Here is a 17,053-nt window from a genome sequence, read left to right as displayed (position 1 = left end):
TGACATGCTAACAAGTAGTTACATAGAATCTATTATGGGTTTTAAAAAATTCTCATACTTCCTCCTTATAATGATTTATGGTAAATGGACGTTAATATCTAACTTACAATTATAACTAACAACACCATCAAACCTTCCTATATATATGAAGCTTTAGATTATATTATATCCTCTTTGTAATCAATAAACTTTAAAACTAAAAAAAAGTAATTGATAGATTATTACATTTATAACATTAACACATGAACACCCTTACAAATCAATAAGACATTAAGTAGAAAGCTTTAGAAAACGTAACTCAAGTCCCTTTCTTTAGAAAACCTAGCTCCCTAATGATTTTATTCTCACCTAGTGATTCTTCAACAACAAAACACTTAATTCATACTTTTCCTTATCAAAATCTTAGAGTAACCTCTCTCTTTTGATCTCTTTCTCTTTTGATGTAACGACCCAACCTTCCGGACTAAGCTGAGGTCACTACGTACTACTAAGACTCGACAGTAAAACACACAAGCTCATAAAAGACCGATTACGATTCATTAAAAACATTTAAAATATCAAAAAAGCAGTTTCAGGCCCTCTTTTTAATTACGTTCCCAAGAGTTCCAAAATATAATTCACAAAAATCGTCAAAACAAACTGGCAGAGAAGAATTTTGCATAGAAACTCTCCTTGAACTGTTCCCAATTAATCTGACCCACGTCACCCCCTAGCATCCTCTCTGCCGTCTCCCACCAGGCAGTACCTCTGTCTGTCAACATGAAAACGGTGCACTGAACTTTCTGATCCTGAGGGCACTTCATATACTGAAATATGGTCTCCAAAGAAGATAACCACATCTGAGCCTTGGTGGGGTCCTCCAAAGACCCATCGAATATCGTGAGGTTGTACTTTTTGAAATCACTCAAATGTTTGGCCTCTGCCGACAACTGATTCGACACGACCTGGGGTACCAGTGAAGCTGGAGCAGAAGCTGGTGGGGCAGGCTGGTGCTGCTCCCACATCTGCATAATCAAATCCCTGAACCTCTGCTCCATAGCAGCGAGGTCCGCATGAGTAATTGGAGCAGCAGGGTCGGTAGCTTGAGCTACAGGTTGTACTTCAGGTTGGACACGTCCGGCCTCCTCGACCACTCTTATGCGCACCTTTCCTTGGTGGCATTTCCCTAACAACCACCAATGATTCCTTTAGTCTCATACGATAATTAACTTCGCAGTTTAACTTAGGTAAGGTAATACATATAGAGTTATACATATAATTTCATGAACGCGTACTTGACGAGTGGAAAAGGATCTTTTTAGCCATAGGGACACAAAAACACAGACTCACATCATAAGTCAGTCTACAGAACCTAAAACTTAGACTCTGATACCAACTGTAACGACCCAACCTTCCGAACTAAGCTGAGGTCACTACGTACTGCTAAGACTCGACAGTAAAACACACAAGCTCATAAAAGACCGATTACGATTCATTAAAAACATTTAAAATATCACAAAAGCAGTTTCGGGCCCTCTTATAAATTATGTTCCCAAGAGTTCCAAAATATAGTTCACAAAAATCGTCAAAACAAAACCACCAATCAAATTTTCTAACCATGACTCCATTAAATTCTTAAAAGAAATAGAAATTTACAAATATGTCAGCAGAAGCATAAAGAAACTAGACGCGCCATATGGCCTTCATGCATCCTTCTTGCCCCTCACCGGTCTGCCCCTCGTCATACCCTTACCTGAAAAGTTAAAGAGAAAAGGGTGAGTATAAGAATTTATCCAGCAAGGGACCCACTACTGGGCCCGTTAGGGTAATAACAGTTAGCTTCCTATTAATGGGTACCCTACATAAATAGTCTAGTGGTTCCGTAGAACGCACACATCAGTCTCGTGATCCCGAAGGATGCACATATCAGTCTAGTGATCCCGAAGGAGGCACATATCAGTCTAGTGATCCCGAAGGATACACATATCAGTCTAGTGATCCCGAAGGATGCACGTATCAGTCTCGTGATCCCGAAGGATACACATATCAGTCGAGGAATCCCGAAGGACACCATGCCTGTAAGGTACACTACCCATAGATAAAGCTAACCGTTACCCCACAGTCTATACTAAACCATCTACAACAGTCACATCACAATAACGTTCAAGTTAACGGTTCAGTCATAAGCTTAGTGAGTCAGACAATTTAGGTTTAAACAACTGTCTCCTCAGTTGCTATATGAATATCTAATTCACACATCATCGTGACATTTCTTTAAATCCAGTCAACTAGTCAAATCATCACTTTGTAAAATCACCTGACGATACTTCGTCTCAGTTTAAACCGTAGCGCATCTACAGGTAATCTATGTTATGCATAACATCCATATTATGCATAACATCCATATTTTGCATAACAGTCGCATTCCAAGCCACAACACTGATCAGAGGCGTATACACAACTTACACAAGAGGTTTCTGAACTCTTAGTCCCACCACGACATAACTCCATAATCAGTGTCCTGACAATAGACTTCAACTTTACATAACATTAAGATTGCATAGTCCATCGACATACTACTCCTGTTCACAACATAACTACAATACACAAAACATCTCGGCATCAGTGCCTATCCCCATAGGATGGAACTAATGATCACATTACCTTTAATCAGTCAAGAGCATATAAGTGATATGTACTAGTCAAACATTCATCAATCAATTCAATACAGTTTCTATCGTATAGTTCCCATATGGGTTACTACGTTTCCAGTCTCGGTCCGAGGTCCAGTAGTAAGAAATCCTTTACCTGAACTGTAGCTAAAATCCTTTTTCAATTCGACGTCCAAACGAATCCACCTAAACACAAACATAAGGGTTTAACAATGACATCACCAAAAATCCACATTACAAAATGTTCCAAAGTAACTTCTACCGGCTTACCCAAATAGAGGAGAGTTGGCTCCAACTACACTTGCCGTAACACCTCAGAACCTGAGCGTCACCTCGCTAACACCTTCAGGAGATCAACAGTTAACCCAACCAATCAGTTCAACATTTAAATCCGACATTTAAACTTTGACTATTGAAAACGTTAGAAATTCCTCATATTGTCCTTACCAAAACTCACAGAGACTCAGCACGGACAGAACGACTTATGCGGCTCGGTGAACCGGGAGATTGGCTTAGAAAAACGACTCGACTCAGCTCGGCTCAATCCTCGGCTCGCAGCTCGAGTCGGCTCAGCTCTCGGCTCGCGGCTCAGTTAGTCTTCGACTCGTGGCTTGACTCAGCTCAGCTCTTGATTCGTGGCTCGGCTCGGCTTGCAGCTCGCTACTTGGCTCGACTCAACGACTTGGTTCGCAACTTAGTTTATGGCTCGGTTCACGGGTCGGATAGAAAGAGAGGATGGCTCGGGTCAGGTGTACAGCACGAAGCGGGTTTAAGGTGGAAGCGAAAGGCTCTGTGACGGCGGTGACTGGGCGTACATGGCCGGACGAGGTCGGGGCGGTCGATAACGATCGGCTGAGGGCAGAGATGGCCGACGGTCGACGAAACGAGCGAAAAGGAGAGGGAGAGGCTCAAAGGCTTACACGAGCTACCAGACTCTGTCGAAAGGCACAAGACGACGATGAGGAAGGGCTTCAGCGTGCGACGGCTGTAGGTAGGGGCGTCGGAGAACAGTGGACGGCGAAAGGGAAGAAGAGATCGGGAACGTCGGTGGCTGTTCGGGAGAGGACGGAAGAGAAAGAAGAAAATTCGGAGGGGGGCTTTAGGGTTTTAATATATATATATATTTAATAATAATAATAATAATAATAATAATAATAATATATAATTTAATTTATATTATATTATTATTATTATATTATAATATATTATATTATTAAATTTTATACCCTTCATTTTCTTTTTCCTTCCTCTTCTAAATCAAATGAAATTTAACACCCAAAATTTTAAATTCCGAAAATGAACATAAAAATGTTAAATTTACCTCGAAATTTTGGGGCGTTACATCTGATCCCTTCTCCTTTTTATACTAATCCTAAATTTGATTAGTCATCCTTAAACTCTCATAAACTCGCCAGGTCCTACTTACAAGATTCGTAAAGTGTCTTCATAGAGAAGAACTCTATTTGTCATTTCTAAAAAATGGTTTTTCAATTTTGTGTATTCTCATCCCTAGTCAAATTGATGAGTATGCTCTGTAATTATTATAGTATATTATGTAGATATTGTACTGATGTAAACCCGATATTTTCTTGGTCTAATTTCTTTAAATGTGGAAAAAAAAAGAAAAAGAAAATGGAAATTAAGTGTAAATATAAATATATATATTTATATATTAAATAGTTTTATTAAATTAATTAAAGAAAAGAAAGAAAAGAAAGGACAAAAAGAAGAAAAGGAGAAGAAAATTTCATTTTCTCTTTTCTTCTTCTTCTTCTTTTCCCTTCACCGCCAAGAGTTTGAAGACATCCAAGTTCCCTTTATTTTTTTTTCTTTTTCCTTCTTCAATTTGCAGAGAACTTCTAAGAGAGAGTTTGGAAGTAGAAGAGAAATTTTACTAGAACTTTTAGGTTGAAGAAGAGGAGGAGAACTCAAGCAAAGTGTATCAATGGCTGAATTTTAGTTCATTCTGCACATCACTGGTTTTTAATTCGGTTTGAACTCTTCAAAAGGAATTAAGAGGTGAGATTTACATTTACTGAAAGTTAACTCATTTTTAAACAAACTTTATGAAGAACGTTGGAGCAAATTCGGATATTCATTTGGTGCTTTTTGATGAAGAAAACAGGGCAGTTGGTTTTCACTCGAAATCAGGAGGTCTCTGGTTTTTCTTGTATTTCAGAGTGTATCGGTGGAGTTAGAATCTCTATTTAGTATGGTTGGAAAGATTATTCAATTTACTACAACTTTCATGAAGAAATTGTAAACCAAAAACGACTAAAAATTTGTTAAATTGTAGGAACAAGTTAAAGAGGTCGTGTGCGCGCGATTCTGGAAGTGGTTCTGTTTTGAGGGTTATATGTGTTTATGAACGGGGAATCAGATTTATATGTCTTCAGGTAAGTTTTACAGGATCTCAAAATGAAGAGTTTGATATAAAGAACACTCATTTTGGTTAAGTATTGAGAAAGTTATAGTCCTTTGAAGTTTATGTTAGAAATCTGGAAATTTTAGAGAATTGTTGAAATAGGATTTTATTTCTTAAGCTTTGTTTTCGTGAGCGTCATCTTTGGTGCGACATGTTATGTATATCTTTAGGAAACCAGAATGTTTAGGGTTTTAATACTCGGTTGGGTTGTTGGCAGGCCGAGAAGAATTAAACCGAGCTTATAGACCAAGGATCTAGCCCAAGACTGTGAGTGACAAAACCAACTTTGAAATATTTTCCATAACTGTTATTATGATTGAATGCGATAAATGTTTATTTACGAAGCCATGAAAGGTATTTGAATTTCATGACTATTTTCAAGTATACATTTGGAGACTAGATTTCTTAAAGAAATTTATGCTAGCACGTAGATATTAAATGTTTGGAAAGTATTTCAACCACAATATTTTAAGCAAAGCATGAATTAGTATGAAATTTTGTTTTAAGAACTACAATTTTCCACGAAAGAGCTGAGTAAAGTTCGAGCTTTGTGTAAAATTTATAAGCAAGCATGTTTTAATATTTTATGATGATTTATGAAATTTTCATTAACTACATGACTGAGATCTTGAGCCTGAGGCTAGAGATTACCGTGTGCACACTGGTTAGATTTCGTTGTTGACGTTGAGTGTACTCCGTAACAACGATGCTGTCGTGAGTGCTGGGCGGGCTCCACTACGACAAAGACGATGGGAGTGCTGGGCGGGCCCCACTACATCGTAGTGCTTGTAAACGTTGTTGTACTAGGTGTACCCTACACAACGTAGATTCGTCATGTTAGTTAAAATGCTTCGATATACTTGATATGCCTTGCTAGATTTCAATGATGAACATGCTGAGTATTTAAGGAAGCTATTCTTACTATTACACATTTACATTTACGACTTGTATAAACAGATTTATATGTGTAAAGTTTTCACGTGCTCTTATCTTTAAATTCATAGTTTTAAACTGAGTCACTCACTGAGCTCCATAGCTCACCCTTTCCAAAATGTTTTACCCATTTTCCAGGTAGAGATCGACTTCCCGGTGCTTGATAGACTGCCTTAGTCTGCGGAAGCTTCATTATCGATTGCCAGTACGTGTTTTGAGTTGGGCATAAAGTCTGTTGTGTTGTGATGTATTCACACCCTTGTATGTTATAGATACTCCACAGTTTGTATAAGCTTTAGGAGCTGTAGTTGCGTAAATTTTGTTGGTTACATTTTGATTAAGGTGTCTTTAGGTTTACTCGTGAAATTGGTAAATTTTGAGGTACACTTCATGTATGTGTTTGACTAGCTGTGTTTGACTAGCCTAAGATCCGCTGTGTTTTGTGGCATGTACAATAGTTTATATACTAGATTGGCAAGTTCATCACATGAAAGTTTTAAGTAGAGTCGACAGATACAGGTACAGAAAAGCATTGTTCGTCGGCTTCACGCCATCTTTCGGTCTAAGGTAGCAGGTAGTCCGGGAGGGGGTGTGACAACTGACATCCATAAATCCTGGTAAAAATTATTCTCAAGAAGCCATGTAAACTAAAGTTCAAGTTCGAAGCTAAGAAAAAGAAAATTATGACAATGAATTTCATGGAGTATCGACAAAGTTTGGTGGTCCATGTAGTAAGGTCGAAGGAGAGGCGATATACGATTGGTCACCTAGTAATCCATAATAGAGATAGGTTTAATGGTTCAAGTTTCATGATTAATACTTTAATTTAACCATAATGTTTTATGCTAGACTCAAGTTAAACCCATTAGAATGTTGTCCATCGACAAAGGTTAAGCCAATCTAACCTTTCGCTCCTTAGGACAATTCATCACATCAAGACACTTTTCAAGCATATTCAACCAGTTCTCTTCATCAGCTGGATCTGTGGAACCCTCAAACACTGTAGCCCCTAACTTCTTTAGTCGTTCAATTCCATATGCCTTTTCTGGATCACTAGGCTCTGCTCTATCTGGTCTTCCTATTTCCTGTGTTGTTCTCGCAAACTGCTCATTTCTTGCCCCACCTCGAACTCTTAGGTACTAGATTCCCCTATAGATGGACCTTGGGTCGGACCTTGCATCCCGTCCTGATTCTGCCGGCGTCGTCTGCCAGTACATGGTGGCATGACTTCTATAATATGTCAACACATTAGACATACTATAAATACTTAACTCAAATGCATGATACTAAATGTCTACAAACATATTAATAATAAGTGGACTCACTTTTACCCTTACCTAGACCATACTCCACTAGTTCCCTTTAAGCTAACTTGACTTTCAATTATTTACTTTCCAGTTTCTTCTTAGAGCTAACTGCTTTACCTTATTTCCCATGGAGCAAACTGCTCTGATACCAAGTTGTCACACCCCCTTCCGAACTACCTGCTACCTTAGACCGAAAATGGCGTGAAGCCGACGAACAACGCTTTTCTGTATCTGTATCAGTCGACTCTGCTTAAAACTTTCATGTGATGAACTTGCAAATCTAGTATATAAACTATTATACATGCAACAAAACACAGTGGATCCTAGGCTAGTCAAACACATACATGAAGTGTACCTCAAAATTTACTTATTTCACGAGTAAACCTAAAGACACCTTAATCAAAATATAACCAACAAAAATTTACACAACTACAACTCCTAAAACTTATACAAACTGTGGAGTATCCATCATAACACAACCGACTCTATGCCCAACTCAAAACACGTACTGGCAATCGATAACAGAACTTCAGCAGACTAAGGCAGTCTATCAGGCACCGGGAACTCGATCGATCTCTACCTAGAAAATTGGTAAAACATTTTGGAAAGGATGAGCTATGAAGCTCAGTGAGTGACTCAGTTTAAAACTATGAATTTAAAGATAAGAGCACGTGAAAACGTTACACATATAAATATGTTTATACAAGTCGTAAATGTAAACGTGTAGTAGTAAGAATGGCTTCCTCAAATACTCAGCATGTTCGTCATTGAAATCTAGCAAGGCATATCATGTATATCGAGGCATTTTAACTAACATGACAAATCTACGTTGTGTAGGGTACACCCAGTACAACAACGTTTACAAGCTCTATGATGTAGTAAGGTCCACCCAGCACTCCCATCGTCTTTGTCGTAGTGGGGCCGGCCCAGTGTCAAGGGCATAATTGTCCAAGGTATTATTTACCTATGGCCGTATACCCGAATACCCCCAAATCGCTTTATCTTTATGTCTTAAAAGTAGTCTAGGTTAATTCTTTCGTTTAGGTGCCGCCGAGTCACAGTGTGACATTTTGGTTTTTTCATATGCAAGCCTGCCAAGGCCAAAATTCTCAATAGATACTAAAGGGGGTACATGACTAGTCTGACCCCCGCCCAAGCCTTGTCGCACTCTTTGCAAGTTAAGCTATTTTCTTTGCAATTGACAGTCTTCAATGCTTTCTTTATGATGTTTTCAACTATTTACTTTCTCTCTCCCGTTTTATAAAAATATTTTCTCAAGAATGAGGAGGGAGGCTACATCATACCGCGAGTTTGTCCGTGGATTCCGAATTTCGAACGGCTGACTTGTTGATTGAGCTAAACCAGTGCCGCACAATCATGTTGAGAAGTTACGATTGTGACAAGTGGTATCAGAGCAAAATTCGCTAATTGACGACAAGAACAAAACATGTCGTCTGTGAATCCCTCGGGCAAGGCCCAGAAAGACCGACTAGCAGAGCTAGAAGAGCAGATGCTCTACCTAGTCGATGTTCCCGACTCCATCTGCTACTTGGAGTCTCGTCTCGATGAAATTTCCGAGAAAATTGATGCAATCGATGCGGTAGCTGGCCGTCTCGAAGCGTTACCGATACAAGAGTTATTGGCAAGAGTCGTCACCCTAGAAACAAACATAAGTGTCGGAAGAACTGTTAACTACGAGCGTGGAGACAGTTCATCAGACTTTGCTACCCACATGGAAGAACGTGTCAGCGAGCTAGATTGCTCTCAAAAGACACTATTAGAGATGATAACGGCATGTCGAAGGATTTTAGAGTCACCCTCGATGTCGTTAGGAATGAAATCGCAGACGTGAACGCGAGGATGAATCTCACGATGCGAGCAATGGGAAACCAAGCTCCAGCTGTAGGAGCAATTTCGGTTAGCATAGTAAAGATCCCGGAACCAAAGCCCTTCTGTGGGGCAAGAGATGCAAAGGCTTTAGAGAATTATATTTTCGACCTTAAATAGTACTTCAAGGCTACAAACACTGTCACCGAGGAAGCCAAAGTGACATTGGCAACAATGCATCTGTCTGAAGATGTCAAGTTGTGGTGGAGGTCCCGATACGTGGACATACAGGAAGGGCGTTGCACAATAGATACTTGGGACACCATGAAGAGAGAACTCCGCTCGTAATTCTTCCCCAAGAATGTGGAAATCCTTGCTCGATGAAAGTTGCGGGATCTAAGACACACTGGCGAGATTCAGGAGTACGTGAAACAGTTCGCGGGGTAAATGTTAGACATTCGCGATATGTCAGAGAAAGACAAAGTATTCTGTTTTGTCGAAGGGCTAAAACCATGGGCAAGGGTCAAGTTGTATGAATAAAGGATTCAAGACCTCACGTCAGCTTATGCAGCAGCCGAACGGTTGTTCGATCTGACAAGTGACTCTCAAGATGTGAGACATCACCAAAGTTCCTCACCTGGAAGGAACAGGAATAGTCATCCGAGTTCTCCCAAAGCTGTCAGGGGAGACGAATGTCCTGGTAAAGACCGCAGATCTCACCAGTCAAACACAGAGAACACATGGCAAAGGCCGAATAATCGGAGCCCACCCAAGCGTCCCCTTAGTTGTTTCATATGTGGGAAGCCACATCTGGCAAGAGAATGCCCGAATAAAGTTGACTTCCATGCGTTTCAGGCCTCATTAATCGCGGATTCAGACGATAAGTCAAATCAAGCTAAGGACGAAATATGCCAGATAGATGGGAGTGGAAAGACTCGAATAGGGGCCATAAAATACATGTCATCTCTCTAGAAAAAGTCAAGGGAGAGACACGTACCAACAAAAAGAAGCTTACTATATGTTGACACCTGAATCAACCAAAAGCAGACTAAGAGCACTATGGTTGATTCTGGTGCAACCCACAACTTCATAACTGAGGTGGAAGCTAGATGTTTAAGGATCCGTTGGAAGAAGGATTCAGGAAGGATGAAGGTCATGAATTTCGTTGCCCTACCTATCGTCGGAATGGTGAAGCGAGCGACGATAAAGTTGGGAGGATGGAAAGGCCCCGTAGACTTTGTGGTTGTAAAGATGGACGACTTTGATGTAGTACTGGGAATGGAGTTCCTCCTTGAACATCAAGTCATACCAATGCCCTCAGCCAAATGTCTAGTGATTACCGGATCTTTCTCCATGGTAGTACAAGCAGATATTCGTCAGCCTAACGGGTTCAAAATGATATCGGCCATGCAACTAGACGAGAGTCGCGCCCAAGAAGAACCACCATCTGTGGAGATCCTGCTTGGGGCGTTGGAAAAGCCGGGGGAGACAGTCCCCAAGGACACTCTGTGTGTCCAAGAGAAGTGCCATGGTGTGATGCCAAGTAGTTGGCCCAAGTCCTCATCGATGCGAAGGAGAACCGACCATGGGGTAGAATCGCCATCAGAGGCAAAAGCGCATGCGAAGAATGCTTATCGCATGGCGCCGCCGGAGTTAGCCAAACTTTGGAAACCATCAAAGATGTTGTTGAATACAGGATTTAGTAGACCTGTACAAGCTCCGTATGTAGCCCACGTCCTTTCCCTGAAGAAGAAGGACAGAAGCCCACAACAGTTTGTTGATCACCGTACCCAGAGTAAGCTCACAGTGCGGTGCAACTATCCACTCCCCATGCTCACGAGGCAGGTGGACCGCCCCCGTGGGGTGAAGTACCTCCCGAAGTCAGACATCCAATCGAGGTACTGTCAAGTAAGAACAACGAAGGCAAAGGGACTCGAGACAACTTGTGTCACTGGACATGAAGCATACGAGCTCCCCGTGGTGCCACTGAGTCTTACCGATGCCACGGGAGGAAAGTGTTGTTCTGTACAGAGCCAGATGAACGTGCTGGGTCATGTGGGGGAGTGCCACCAAAGTGGGTTGTTGAGAGAAGAAGACACTTAGTGGAGTGAGAACCTCGAGTGTCAGGCCGCCTTCAATGGTTCAAAGCAAGCCATGATCGAGGGGCCAAGTCTTAGGGTCGTCGATGCGACCAAGACTCCTGAAGTTGAAGCCGAGCAATTCAGCTATGTGCTCGGAGAATACCTGCATCATTGTGTTGATGGCAGACAAAAGAATTGGGTTCAACTGCTGAAGGTAGCCCAATTCGATCATAGTGCTCAGACAGACTCGCTGATTAAGAGAAGTCCGTTCGAGATTAAAGGTAAGAGGCATTCTGTATTACCGTCCTCGCTGATGGTCCTTATGTAGGGGACTGCCCTCAAGTCCACCGAGTTGGAGAGGAATGTGAACAGATGGCCGACATCGCTCGAGTGTGCCTAAAAGAAGCTTCAAGGTCGATGGAGGAGAGGGGAGATCAAAAGCGATTCCCTCTCGAGTTCAAGTGGATGACCAACCTTCCAATTGACGATGCAACAACGCCGTATGATTATCTGTCAACCTGGACCTGGAGGAAGACAGAGAAGTTAAGGAAGTCTTTGCTGACAGAGTAAGGATTGGTAGAAGGCCCACGAGGAGACACATAAATTCCTGTTGAAGCGGAAGAAGCCCATCGTGGAGGTAACAAGAGAGGACATGTCGAAGACCTTGAAGCGTGGGTGCAGAAGACCGAAGAGCTCCAGCTTCGCCAGTTGACGAGGACGTCAACCATTTAAGTGAGGAGAATGTCAAGGGCATAATTGTCCAAGGTATTATTTACCTATGGTCGTATGCCCGAATACCCCCAAATCGCTTTATCTTTATGTCTTGAAAGTAGTCTAGGTTAATTCTTTTGTTTAGGTGTCGCCGAGTCACAGTGTGACATTTTGGCTTTTTCATATGTAAGCCTGCCAAGGCCAAAATTCTCAATATGTACTATAGGGGGTACATGACTAGTCCGACCCCCGCCCAAGCCTTGTTGAACTCTTTGCAAGTTAAGCTATTTTCTTTGCAATTAACAGTCTTCAATGCTTTCTTTATGATGTTTTCAACTATTTACTTTCTCTCTCCCGTTTTATAAAAACATTTTCTCAAGAACGAGGAGAGAGGCTACATCATACCACGAGTTTGTCCGCGGATTCCGAATTTCGAATGGCTGACTTGTTGATTGAGCTAAACAAGTGCCGCACAATCGTGTTGAGAAGTTACGATTGTGACACCCAGCACTCACGACAGCATCGTTGTTACGGAGTACACTCGACGTCAACAACAGAATCTAACCAGTGTGCACACGGTAATCTCTATCCTCAGGCTCAAGATCTCAGTCACGTTAATGAAATTTCATAAATCATCTAAAAATATTAAAACATGCCTGCTTATAAATTTTACACAAAGCTCGATCTTTACTCAGCTCTTTCGTGGAAAATTGTAGTTCTTAAAACAAAACTTATTACTAATTCATGCTTTGCTTAAAACATTGTGGTTTAAATACTTTTCAAACATTTAATATCTACGTGCTAGCATAAATTTCTTTAAGAAATCTAGTCTCCAAATGTATACTTAAAAATAGTCATGAAATTCAAATACCAATAGTCATGAAATTCAAATACCTTTCACGGTTTCGTAAGTAAACATTTATCGTATTCAATCATAATAACAGTCATGGAAAATATTTCAAAGTTGGTTTTGTCACTCACCGTCTTGTGCTAGATCCTTGGTCTAGAAGCTCAGTTTAATTATTCTCGGCCTGCCAACAACCCAACCGAGTATTCGAACTCTAAACATTCTGGTTTTCTAAAGATATACATAACATGAAGCACCAAAGATGACGCTCACGAAAACAAAGCTTAAGAAATAAAATCCTATTTCAAATGACTATAACTTTCTCAATACTTAACCAAAATGAGTGTTCTTTATATCAAAATCTTCATTTTGAGATCCTCTAAAACTTACCTAAAGATATGTAAATCTGATTCCCTATGAATAAACTTAGATAACCCTCCAAACAGAACCACTTCCAGAATCGCGCGCACACGACCTCTTTAAATTGTCCCTATAATTTAACTGATATTTAGTCGTTTGTGGTTCACGCTTTCTTCATGAAAGTTGTATTAAATTGAACGAACTTTCCAACGATATTAAATAGAGGTTCTAACTTCACTTTTACACTCTGAAATACAAGAAAAACCAGAGGCCTCCTGATTTCGAGAGAAAACCAACTGCACTGTTTTCTTCGTAAAAAAAAACCCAATGAATATCCGAAGTTGCTCCAACTTTATTCATAAATTTTTTTTGAAAATGAGCTAACTTTCAGTAAATGTAAACCTCACCTCTTAATTCCTTTTGAAGAGTTCAAACCGAATTAAAAACCAGTGATGTGCAGATTGAACCAAGATTCAGCCATGGATACACTTTGCTTGAGTTCTCCTCCTCTTCTTCAGCCTCAAAATTCTAGTAAAATTCCTCTCCTTCTTCCAAACTCTCTATTAAATGTTCTCTGCAAATTGAAGAAGGAAAAGAATGGAAGTTGGATGAGAATTTTCTTCAAAATGTCTGGCGGTGAAGGGAAAAGAAGAAGAAGAAGAAAAGAAAAAATGAAATTTTCTTCTCTTTTTTTTCTTTTTATCCTTTCTTTTCTTTCTTTTCTTAAATTTACTTAATAAAACCATTTCATATATAAATATATATATACACTTAATTTCCATTTTCTTTTCTTTTCTTTTCCACATTTAAAGAAATTAAACCAAGAAAATATCGGGTTTACAGATTCATTTTCAAATTTTCTATGCAAAATCTAAATATATGTTCTTTTATGTGACTTGGAAACTACCTAAATTGGTGTAAACTTCTATTTTACTATATTTTACTTGCATTGATCGATATGTTTACTTTCCAAAGTTTGCAAAGCAAAATGGGTAGTTTTGATGTCTTTAAGAATTTGGAGTGCATATTTGGTATTTTTTGGAGTTAAATGGAATTATTTTGCATCATTTCAGGTTAGAAGAAGATCAGCCAAATTTATAAACCAAGGATTTAAAGCTTTGTATCTGTGAGTGAAAGATGAATTTGTTAAAGTGATTTCAAGCATGTTCTTAAACTATTATTTATGTATGATTTGCATTAAATGTTTAAGTTCTTTTATGAATAGTTTCCAAAGCATGTGATTTCATTAAGGTATTTATTCGAGCACGTCTATTTATTGAGAAACACTATTGCAATCAAGGTTCTCCGGACACAACAAAAAGGCATTGGAAGAACAAACGTCAGGAAAGACACATTATTGAGAACTCCCAATGGAAACATCAATTTTATAGGATTGAGACGAAGATTCTGTAAACCCGATATTTTCTTGGTTTAATTTCTTTAAATCTGGAAAAAAAAAAAGAAAAAAATGGAAATTAAGTGTAAATATAAATATATATATTTATATATTAAATAGTTTTATTAAATTAATTAAAGAAAAGAAAGAAAAGAAAGGACAAAAAGAAGAAAAGGAGAAGAAAATTTCATTTTCTCTTTTCTTCTTCTTCTTCTCTTCCCTTCACCGCCAAGTTTGAAGACATCCAAGTTCCCTTTATTTTTTTGTTCTTTTTCCTTCTTCAATTTGCAGAGAACTTCTAAGAGAGAGTTTGGAAGAAGAAGAGAAATTTTACTAGAATTTTTTAGGTTGAAGAAGAGGAGGAGAACTCAAGCAAAGTGTATCAATGGCTGAATTTTAGTTCATTCTGCACATCACTGGTTCTTAGTTCGGTTTGAACTCTTCAAAAGGAATTAAGAGGTGAGATTTACATTTACTGAAAGTTAACTCATTTTTAAACAAACTTTATGAAGAACGTTGGAGCAAATTCGGATTTTCATTTGGTGCTTTTTGATGAAGAAAACAGGGCAGTTGGTTTTCACTCGAAATCAGGAGGTCTCTGGTTTTTCTTGTATTTCAGAGTGTATGGGTGGAGTTAGAATTTCTATTTGGTATGGTTGGAAAGCTTATTCAATTTAATACAACTTTCATGAAGAAATTGTAAACCAAAAACGACTAAAAATTGGTTAAATTGTAGGAACAAGTTAAAGAGGTCGTGTGCGCGCGATTCTGGAAGTGGTTCTGTTTTGAGGGTTATATGTGTTTATGCACGGGGAATCAGATTTATATGTCTTCAGGTAAGTTTTAGAGGATCTCAAAATGAAGAGTTTGATATGAAGAACACTCATTTTGGTTAAGTATTGAGAAAGTTATAGTTCTTTGAAGTTTATGTTAGAAATCTGGAAATTTTAGAGAATTGTTGAAATAGGATTTTATTTCTTAAGCTTTGTTTTCGAGCGTCATCTTTGGTGCGACATGTTATGTATATCTTTAGGAAACCAGAATGTTTAAGGTTTTAATACTCGGTTGGGTTGTTGGCAGGCCGAGAAGAATTAAACCGAGCTTATAGACCAAGGATCTAGCCCAAGACTGTGAGTGATAAAACCAACTTTGAAATATTTTCCATAATTGTTATTATGATTGAATGCGATAAATGTTTATTTACGAAGCCATGAAAGGTATTTGAATTTCATGACTATTTTCAAGTATACATTTGGAGACTAGATTTCTTAAAGAAATTTATGCTAGCACGTAGATATTAAATGTTTGGAAAGTATTTAAACCACAATATTTTAAGCAAAGCATGAATTAGTATGAAGTTTTGTTTTAAGAACTACAATTTTCCACGAAAGAGCTGAGTAAAGTTCGAGCTTTGTGTAAAATTTATAAGCAGGCATGTTTTAATATTTTATGATGATTTATGAAATTTTCATTAACTACATGACTGAGATCTTGAGCCTGAGGCTAGAGATTACCGTGTGCACACTGGTTAGATTTCGTTGTTGACGTTGAGTGTACTCCGTAACAACGATGCTGTCGTGAGTGCTGGGCGGGCCCCACTACGACAAAGACGATGGGAGTGCTGGGCGGGCCCCACTACATCGTAGTGCTTGTAAACGTTGTTGTACTAGGTGTACCCTACACAACGTAGATTCGTCATGTTAGTTAAAATGCTTCGATATACTTGATATGCCTTGCTAGATTTCAATGATGAACATGCTGAGTATTTAAGGAAGCTATTCTTACTATTACACATTTACATTTACGACTTGTATAAACAGATTTATATGTGTAGAGTTTTCACGTGCTCTTATCTTTAAATTCATAGTTTTAAACTGAGTCACTCACTGAGCTCCATAGCTCACCCTTTCCAAAATGTTTTACCCATTTTCCAGGTAGAGATCGACTTCCCGGTGCCTGATAGACTGCCTTAGTCTGCGGAAGCTTCATTATCGATTGCCAGTACGTGTTTTGAGTTGGGCATAAAGTCTGTTGTGTTGTGATGTATTCACACCCTTGTATGTTATAGATACTCCACAGTTTGTATAAGCTTTAGGAGCTGTAGTTGCGTAAATTTTGTTGGTTACATTTTGATTAAGGTGTCTTTAGGTTTACTCGTGAAATTGGTAAATTTTGAGGTACACTTCATGTATGTGTTTGACTAGCTGTGTTTGACTAGCCTAGGATCCGATGTGTTTTGTGGCATGTTCAATAGTTTATATACTAGATTGGCAAGTTCATCACATGAAAGTTTTAAGCAGAGTCGACAGATACAGGTACAGAATAACGTTGTACGTCGGCTTCACGCCATCTTTCGGTCTAAGGTAGCAGGTAGTCCGGGAGGGGGTGTGACAGATTCCCTTACTTGGTTTTTGAAAGGCATTGGTTTTTGAAATGAGAATTTTCAATGTGAGTTGAAATGGAGGGTATTTGAGAAATTGATTTGGAGAATTGAAATTTTGAATGTGTGGGTTGA

General features: G+C 39.2%; 1 protein-coding gene and 2 long non-coding RNA genes across 21 annotated transcripts; 1 reads left to right on the top strand and 2 right to left on the bottom strand.

Moving 5' to 3' along the window:
* Positions 1 to 261: 261 nt before the first annotated feature.
* LOC127149527 (uncharacterized) lies at positions 262 to 3,726 on the bottom strand. Of its 2 annotated transcripts, XR_007821237.1 has the most exons (5): positions 3,099 to 3,726; positions 2,922 to 2,994; positions 2,788 to 2,837; positions 1,636 to 1,732; positions 262 to 1,165 (listed from the first exon to the last, which is right to left on the bottom strand). It is a non-coding gene; the product is annotated as an uncharacterized LOC127149527 (long non-coding RNA). The 2 variants fall into 2 exon arrangements; XR_007821236.1 differs by lacking the exon at positions 262 to 1,165 and having other exon boundaries at positions 1,437 to 1,732.
* Positions 3,727 to 4,272: 546 nt separating this feature from the next.
* On the top strand, positions 4,273 to 16,820 carry LOC127149526 (uncharacterized). Of its 18 annotated transcripts, none has more exons than XR_007821227.1 (8): positions 4,273 to 4,670; positions 4,777 to 4,861; positions 4,948 to 5,047; positions 5,294 to 5,343; positions 14,830 to 14,997; positions 15,104 to 15,188; positions 15,275 to 15,374; positions 15,619 to 16,820. XR_007821227.1 is itself a non-coding variant. In XM_051085288.1 (7 exons), exon 1 carries the CDS (start codon positions 10,203 to 10,205, stop codon positions 11,244 to 11,246), a length of 1,044 nt encoding a protein of 347 aa, XP_050941245.1. In that variant the 5' UTR covers positions 8,235 to 10,202; the 3' UTR covers positions 11,247 to 13,673; positions 14,216 to 14,268; positions 14,443 to 14,997; positions 15,104 to 15,188; positions 15,275 to 15,374; positions 15,619 to 15,668; positions 16,473 to 16,820. The 18 variants fall into 18 exon arrangements, 7 of the variants coding, with proteins under 7 accessions (XP_050941245.1, XP_050941246.1, XP_050941248.1 ...); XR_007821229.1 differs by having other exon boundaries at positions 4,777 to 4,866; XR_007821231.1 differs by having other exon boundaries at positions 4,770 to 4,861.
* On the bottom strand, positions 6,973 to 13,688 carry LOC127149528 (uncharacterized). The gene is made up of 2 exons (XR_007821238.1): positions 13,550 to 13,688; positions 6,973 to 7,239 (listed from the first exon to the last, which is right to left on the bottom strand). It is a non-coding gene; the product is annotated as an uncharacterized LOC127149528 (long non-coding RNA).
* Positions 16,821 to 17,053: the final 233 nt, after the last annotated feature.

This window comes from Cucumis melo, chromosome 5 (genome assembly GCF_025177605.1).
Source record: "Cucumis melo cultivar AY chromosome 5, USDA_Cmelo_AY_1.0, whole genome shotgun sequence".
Classification (NCBI taxonomy): domain Eukaryota; kingdom Viridiplantae; phylum Streptophyta; class Magnoliopsida; order Cucurbitales; family Cucurbitaceae; genus Cucumis; species Cucumis melo.
This window is presented reverse-complemented; position numbering and strand designations above follow the sequence as displayed.